This window comes from Carlito syrichta, unplaced genomic scaffold (assembly GCF_000164805.1).
Source record: "Carlito syrichta isolate Samal-C Ts95f unplaced genomic scaffold, Tarsius_syrichta-2.0.1 Scaffold311355, whole genome shotgun sequence".
NCBI lineage: Eukaryota > Metazoa > Chordata > Mammalia > Primates > Tarsiidae > Carlito > Carlito syrichta.
In genome coordinates, this window is record NW_007255451.1 from 79,788 (window position 1) to 88,157 (window position 8,370).

Sequence of the window (8,370 nt, forward strand, 5' to 3'; positions counted from 1 at the left end):
AGCCCCCAGCCCCCCGGAACCCCAGCCCTGCATGAGCCCACACCCTCCCGCCCCGATGCTTCCATCTGGTTTTGAGGGGAAACCCTGCCAGCCTCTCCGCTGGCACTCCAATGGGCCTCCCCTGAGACGCCACAGCTGCCACCCGAGGGTCCTGCCCCAGTGGCCCACGCACCAGCCCTGTCGGGGACACCTGCCCTCCTTTCTCAGACTCTCCCCCACCACCACCACCACAGTGGTGCTGCTTCTCCTGAGGTCCCCGTGTTGCCTGACCTCCTCACCCCATCCACCAAGTCACTGCAGTTCTTTCTCCAGCACAGTCTAGCCCTGAGCGGCTCGGGGACTTTGAGGCCCCATTCCGGGCCCTGAAAGTCCCAGGGTTCAGCGGGGTGGGGGTGGGGCATTCATTTTGGACGCAGAGTCTGTGAAGAAAGGATCCTTTCCAACCTGCACCCCATCAAGCTCCCACCTGGAAAGACTTCTCCCACAGAGTTCCCAGGAGCACCTATCACCCCGCCCACCAGGGAGCTCCCCTGGTGCTGAAATAGCATCGTCATCCCTGAGTACCCAGTCCAAGCAGGTGCTTGATGAATGTGGGAGGAATGAGTCAATGAATGAATGTTTTCTGTGTACATAGTACCGCTACTTCACAGTCTGGGCAAACAAAACAGTCACACCAGCTATCCAACTCCAAGCCCCCGCCCCTCTGATCGCAGGAAGTCCACCCTCGGGGGGCTCCCCTTGCAAGATGACCCCAAGTCCTGGGGCTGCTCCTTCAGGCTTGGGTACTAAGGGCAGAAAATCAGGTCGGCCAACCTGGTGTCACGACAGCAGCTCAGGCAGTCTGGGCTGCTGGGTGGGGGGAGGGCATGGCATCCTCGGCCTGGCACCTGGCCAGGGTCAGGAGGGGCAGCTATGCCCGGGCCTCGACACAGCTGCTACCCAGCAAGAACATTTCTTGCGGCTGCCCCCGGGCACAGCTAAAGGCCCCTCCAGGGCCCAAGAAGGTGCCCAGGATGACTCACAGAACATTCCCCAAATGCTCTCAGCCCCTCACTTGTCTATCCCTGTGGGCGAGGAAGACCCCAACCAGGGCCTGGAGCCCATGGCGCCTTTAGGGCCCACAGAAATGTTTGATTTCCCTAAAATCAGTAGGAAAAAAATAAATAAGATCAAACTGGATTGTGTTCATCTTTATACCCGTACAGTCATAAAACAGAATTGTTTTTGTTTTGTTTTGTTTTAGTTGGAGTCTTACTCTGTTGCCCAGACTGGAGTGCAGAGGAACACTCACGGCCACTGCAGCCTTGATCTGCTGGGCTCAGGTGATCCTTCAGCCTGAGCCTTCCAAGTAGCTGGGACTACAGGCTTGCACCACCACGCCCGGCTAATTTTTTTATTTATTGTAGAGACGAGGTCTCACCAAGTTGCCCAGGCTGGTCTCGAACTCCTGAGCTCAGGCAATCCTCTTGCCTCAGCCTTACAAAGTGCTGAAACTACAGGCTTGAGCCACCGCACCTGGCCTAAACAGAATTGTAAACGTGCCCTTATGTTGGCTTGTTTTGTTTTGTTTTTTAGAAACAGGGTCTCACTCTGTCACCCAAGCTAGAGCGCCGTGGCGTGATCATAGCTTACGGCAGCCTCAAACTCCTGAGCTCAAGCAATACTCCTGCCTCAGTTTCTCGAGAGTAGCTGGTACTACAGGTTTGTGCCACCAGGCTCAGCTAATGTAAGCAACTTTTTTACAGCTAGAGTCTCCCCGTGTTGCCCAGACTGGTCTCAATCTCCTGGCCTCAAGTAATCCTCCTGCCTCAACCTCCCAAGTAACAGGGATTACAGGTACCTACCACCTTGCCCGGCCAATTTTTAATGTTTTCTTATGGCGGAAAGGACACACGAAGGCAAAAGTGTCCAGTGACCGCCAGTCTCAACCTTTTTCACAAGAAGCAGGTGACAACAATTATCATAGTAACAGTAAACACTCACACAGTGCTTACCATATGCCAGCACGTTTCCTAGAGGCAGGTGCCATCTTTACCCCAGCTTTATAGAGAGAGGGGAAGCACAGAGAGGCTGAGTTACTAGCAAAAAGTCCCACAGCTGGGAAACGTGGGACTTTTCCCTTCCTTTGAAGGTATAGTCCAACTGTAAGCCAAGCATTCAACAGCCCTGCTTCAGGATCTGAAGCAGATAAAGGCAACCTCAGCTTTCTCCAGAGACAATAGTTTGGTGCAGTCTTTTTTTTTTTTTTTTGAGTTGGAGTCTCACTCTGTCGTCCACCTGCTGGGCTCGACCTGCTGGGCTCCGGCGATCCTCCCGCCTCAGTCTTCCGAGTAGCTGGAACTACAGGTGTGCACTACCACACCCGGCTCATTTTGATTTTATTGTAGCGATGAGGTCTCACCAAGTTGCCCAGGTGGGTCTCGAACCCGCGGGCTCAGGCAATCCACTCACCTCGGCCTCCCAAAGTGCTGGGATTACAAGCTGAGCCACCGAGCCCGACCAGTGCAGTCTTACATAAAGAGTCCTACCTACATCTCAAAACAAGGATGTCCCCCTAAAGCTCAAGCTGTCTGCACCTTCAAGAGCGGCCAACAACCTCCTTCCACAAGAGGTCGTTTTCTCTCTTATCATTCAACAAATAATAATAATAACTATCAATGCATATGTGGCCATTTCTACATTTGTGTGCATGTTCGAATGTGCAGCCACCCAGCTCTGCGTGTCTCCATATAGAACCGAATGCTTTGTGTGTATGACACTGGTGTGTGCATATCTGTGGACATGGAGGCACGCGTGTGTGTGTGTGTGTGTGTGTGTGTGTGTGTGTGTGTATACACATCTGTCCCTACATGACATGTGTCTACGGACATGTGTACACAGCTGAGCCGGATGTTAAGAAACAACTGCGTCTCTTTGAGAGCAAAAAAAACAAGCTCCTGCATGAAGAAGCACAGTTGGTCATTTTCCCAGGTTGATCAAGGGACATGAAGAAAACTGAGATCCAAAGCGGTTGCCCAGGGTCTGAGTTGCTGACTGAGACAGAAACCCGGTGTCTTGCCTTCTGCCTCCAGACCCCGCCACCTCCCAAGACCTGTCACCAAGCCAATCCATATCTCTGCTCACGGGGTCAGTCTCCAGGCCGAGGTGACCCTTTGCTGGGTTTGGCAACCCAAAGCGCTGGGTCTGAGGTGTATGTGCAGTCGCCACTGACCGCTGTAGCAAGACCAACCTCTAGAATGGAACAGAAATGTCCCCACAGCCTGAGATCACCCTATGTTGGGGCCTGATCACACTGCTGATCTCTGTGTCATTTTAAAAAATCAAACCTGTTGATTTCTATATTGCCCAAGTAACATATGCTTGTTTTAAAAAAGAATTTGAGCTGTATGCAATATGTAAGTTAGAATCCTCCTTCACTCCAGATAAGCACTGTTAACAGCAGGTTGCGTGGTGTTCTGAGCTTTTAAATCAGGAAGCAGGCCGAGCACAGTGGGTCACACCTGTAATCCCAGCACTTAGGGATGCGGGTGCCGAGGCAAGAGAATTGCTTGAGTCCAGGAGTTCGCGATCAGCCTGGGCAATAGAGCAAGACCTTGTCACTACAAAAAAAAAAATTTTTTTAACTTAGCCAGGTATGGTAGCACGTGTCTGTGGTTCCAGCTACACGGCAGACTGAGGTGGGAGGATTGCCTGAGCCGAGGGGATGGAGGGTGCAGTGAGCTGTGATCATGTCACTGCACTCCAGTCTGGGCATCAGAGTGAGACGCTGACTCAAAAAAAAAAAAAAAAAATCAGGAAACAATTCCTAAGGGGACAGGTGAGCCCAGTGTAGAAAACGTCCTCCAGGGAGACCTCAGGGTGAGTAAAGGGGAAAAGGAAGGATACAGAAGACAGCCTGCGGCCGGCCTGCAACAAATGGATCAATCAAGCTGCTCCAGGGAAGGGCCGGCCCCAGGATACCAGAGACTCTGACAGGACTTCTGTCACTCCGTGCTCTGAACCCACAGATCTGCCACTGACCTTGACATTCAAGTCATGAAATCATAACGGACCTGCAAGTCCATCTGGTCCTATCCACCCATTTGAGAGACAGGGAGACTGAGGTGCCAACCCCTTAGCTGGCTCCAGGCAGGGATTTGGCCAACCAAGCACTTCTCAGTGTCTGCCGGGTCTCGACACCCTGGCGACAAGTACAGGAGGGGGCCCAAGCCCGGGAATTCGATGTATGAGGGAGGAAGAGGAAGTTGGCAGAACCTAAGAGCATGCTAAAGACAGAGAAGGCAGCAGCACATCCCGGCAGCCAGACGCCCCAGGTGGTGTCAGGAGGCCCACAGCAAAGACCGCCCCGCTGCTGTCCGGCTGTGATCCTTGACGGCAGTGACCCTCAGAATTGCAGCTTCCTTATCCTTCTTTGGACAGGGTCTCACTTTGCTGCCCAGGCTGGAGTACAGTGGCACTATCATGGCTCACTGCAACCTCCAATATCTGAGCTCAAGCAGTCCTCCCATTTCAGCCTCCTGAATAGCTGGGACTAAAAGAATGAGTCCGTTGATTTTTTTTTTTAATTTTTAGAGATGGAAGCTTGCTATGTTGCCCAGGTTAGTCTCAAACTCCTGGCCTCAAGCGATCCTCCCACCTCAGCCTCCCAAAGTGCTAAGATTACAGGCGCGAGCCACCACGCCCAGCCCCTCATCTTTCAAGAGCAGATAATGGCATCTATTGCACATTGTTGGAAGGATTAAATGAAATGATAGAAGATTATCAAGCACATAGTAGGTGTCTCATAAATGATAACTAGAAAGAATAAGGTGGGGAACGAGAATGAGAGGGAGGGAGGCAAAAAAACGCTGCACCCCAGAACATGCCCTGTCCCAGGATGTCTGGAAAATCCAGGCTTTCAAGCAAGCCCCATCTCCAGCCCAAATTAAACAGTAACCACCCAAGGTCAGGGAAAGGGCCTTATCAGAACAGGTTTCTCCCCAAGGGGTGGCTCGGCCTTGACCAGGTGGCTTCACCCCCTCCTGCCTATAAGTGTGCCCCTGCCCGCCGACAGCCAGTTGCTCTGAGCATCCAGCCATGTTGGGCCTCACAGTCCTCGCCGCTTTCCTGGCCTGCGGTAAGCCATGGGGTGGGGACCAACTGCAGCCAGCAGGCTGTATGCTCGAGCTGGCCCCCGGAGGCAAGGACAGGCCCGGGGACCCTCTGCGCTCCAGGAAAGGTGCTTTGGGGTCCAGTGTGGGTTCAGACGCTACTAACCAGCTGTGTGTCGGGTGAGCCACTGCCCGCCGGGCAACTCTGCTTCCACATCCACAAAGCAGGATGGGTGTGGATTGGAGGTGGGGTGCGGAAAGCCCCACGAAAGGGGCAGGGACCCCCGGACACCCTCACCCGGGCTCACTCCAGAGTCCATCGGGGCCGGCCTTCTCTGGCATCGTCTCATCCTTGGGGACACTCTGCCCCCTCATTTAAGCAGCACTGTCCAGGTTAGGTGCCAAGGGACTTAGCTTAAACACCACTCACTCTCTGCAGAGTCACCCTGGACAAGTCAGGTCACCTCTCTAAATCTCACTGACTTTTCAACAAACAAGAGCACTGGATTAAGAGTCCTTCCAGCTAATACAGTAGTAATAGGAGCTTCTGTTTATTGTGTGTTTGCTGTGTGTCAGGTATTGCGCGAACCCCTTTACATGCAGGAGCTAATTTGATCCTCAAATCAACCTGGAGAGATAGGGTCTATTAATATTGCCATTTTATAGATGGGCACATCGAGGTTCAGTGAGGCTCGGTATCTTGTCCAACATCGCACGGCTGGTTAGTGGTGGAGCCAGAACTTGAGTCCAGGCCTGTCTCATGGCGGAGCATATGTTCTTGACCAAGACATACAGCTTCTCAGCTGCGACAGTCTGGAATTCTGTGGATTTAATGCTCACACCTACACACACACACACACACACACACACACACACACACGCACCCCATTATGCATGATCTTAAAAGGGACAGAATAAAGGCTGGGCACAGTGGCTCACACCCATAATCCCAGCACTTTGGGAGGCCTAGGTGGGAGGATTGAGGCCAGAAGTTTGAGACCAGCCTGGGCAGCATAGCAAGACCCTGTCTCCATTAGTCAGGGCATGGGATGCACGCCTGTAGTTCCAGCTATTTGGGAGACTGAGATGGGAAGATCGCTTGAGCTCAGTAGGTTGAGGCTGCAGTGAGCTATGGTCACGCCACTGCACTTTAGTCTGGGAATAGAGTGAGACCCTGTCTCCACCGAAAAGAAAGAAAGAAAGAAAGGAAAACACAAGGGACTGAAGCATATAGGTGTACCCGACACTTACACCTGTGCACACCCCTCTCTCTCCCTCGCCATATGAAGCACCCCCGTGCCAGGCCTTTCGCCACCCTTCCCGATGCCTTGTCTAACTTACTTCCCAGGGCAAACTCCTGGGTGAGTGCTCTTCTTCCCATCACACAGAAAGGAAGGCTGAGGCCCAGAGAGCGGGTGGCTTCCCCCAAAGCCATGCAGTAAAATAGGAGCCCGTGTCTGCTCTCTCCACCTCTCCGTGGGGAGGCCAGCCTCGCTCACCTGCCTCCTGTCTCCCCAGCCTCCAGCTGCGGGGTCCCCAGCTTCCTGCCCAACCTGTCCACTCGGGTGGTTGGGGGAGAGGATGCCAGGCCGCACAGCTGGCCCTGGCAGGTAAGCTCGCCGCAGGGTGGGCAGCTGGGAGGCCGGGGTGGTGGGGCGAGGCCCCACAGCCGAGGGCTGACATGGGGCCCTTCCCCACCCTCGGCAGATTTCCCTCCAGTACCTCAAGGACGACACGTGGCGGCATACGTGCGGTGGCTCCTTGATCGCCAGTAACTTCGTCCTCACCGCTGCCCACTGCATCAGGTGAGCGGGACTGCACCCCGGAGACCCAGGATGGCCCCTCTGAGACCCGGGAGGGTACCCCAAGTCCCAGGCGACCCTCAGGGCTGGAGCCTGCTACACTACTTTCTCTGCACACCGCAGGCACTGGGCTAAACAAGCCACATCCGGTAGCTCAGTTGTTCGTTTAGTCAGTCGACAAGTCTTTCTCGCGACGACAAAGCCTGGGCTCGCAGGGAGCCAAATCCTCATGGCAAGCTGAGCGACAGACACTTAAGGAAGTATACGACACACCAGGTGATCGTGAAGAGAAATAAGTCCCAAGAGGACAAAATGTAGGAGGGGTTCTATTTCAAGTGGGATGGCCAGGGCAGACACCTCTCATATTCAACCGAAGACCTGAAGGAAGCGAGGGAGGGAAGCATCGATCTGGGGAAGGATGTCCAGGTGGAGGGAACAGCCAGTGCCAAGGCCCGGAGGAGGGACCTGCTTGGTGCTGCTGAGAAACAGCGAGGAAGCCAGCGAGGTGAGAGTGGGGTGGTTAGAGCGGACACACACGCCTGATTATGCAGGTCCGTGAGGACCTTGGCTTCTACCCTGGCAGAGATGGAGTGATGTGAACAAAGGAGAGTCATGGGCTGACTTGCACCCTGGAAGACTCACCCGGCAGGGTTCTGAGTAGACAGAGGGGCACACTTAGGGGTCTGCTGCGGTCACACAGGCCAGAGGCGGCCATAGCTTGGATGCGCTATGACCTCCACCTGCCAGATGAGGAAACTGAGGCACAGGCTACCTAGCGAGGAGCGTCAAGGCTGCAGTGGGAACCCACGTCCCTCGACTCCAAGTCCTGGGTCCCTTCCCCCGCCCCGGGAAGCGACAGTGGGGACAGACACTCCCTTCCCCCAGTGGGTCCCCCAGAGGCCCCGGGGCTGGGTTGCCAAAGCCCTGAGCCCCCCCCCCCCACTGACGGATGGGGGAGGGAGGCCCCCTGACCTGGTCCCTTCCTCTGCCCAGCAACGCCCGGACCTACCGCGTGGCCCTGGGGAAGAACAACCTGGCGGTGGAGGACGAGGAAGGGTCCCTGTATGTGGGCGTGGACACCATCCACGTCCACGAGAAGTGGAACTCCTTCCTGGTGCGGTGAGTGCGGAGCGGGCCACCCCACGGCCCCCATGGGCAGCGCAGGAAGGTCCCCGAGACAGAGCGGCAGAGTCTGTCCCCACCCCATGGAGTGGCCTCCCTCACCCTGCGCAGCCGGTGGTGATTCCCTTACGCAAGACGGCGAAACACCACCATGTGGAGACAAACAACCCTCCTCTCCCCCTCACCTGGTACGCAAGGAATGAAGGAATTAAGACCCTCGAGACCCCCACAGTGTCTCCCCAAAGGAAACACATATGCCCACACTGCAATAGACATTTTATTTTTTTTATTTTTTGAGTTGGAGTCTCACTCTGTCGCCCAGACTGGAGCGCAGTGGCCGCTCCCGGCCACCGCAG

The 8,370-nt window shown here is 54.8% G+C and overlaps 1 protein-coding gene across 1 annotated transcript in view; it reads left to right on the forward strand.

Annotated features, from left to right (window-relative positions):
- Positions 1-5,056: 5,056 nt before the first annotated feature.
- The window catches only part of CTRC (chymotrypsin C), an 8,296-nt gene continuing 4,982 nt past the window's right edge, over positions 5,057-8,370 (forward strand). The window contains exons 1-4 of the mRNA XM_008068624.1: positions 5,057-5,116; positions 6,609-6,700; positions 6,798-6,895; positions 7,886-8,011. Of these exons, the coding sequence (XP_008066815.1) occupies positions 5,077-5,116; positions 6,609-6,700; positions 6,798-6,895; positions 7,886-8,011 (356 nt within the window). The 5' untranslated portion in view covers positions 5,057-5,076. The remainder of the gene's footprint in view (positions 5,117-6,608; positions 6,701-6,797; positions 6,896-7,885; positions 8,012-8,370) is intronic.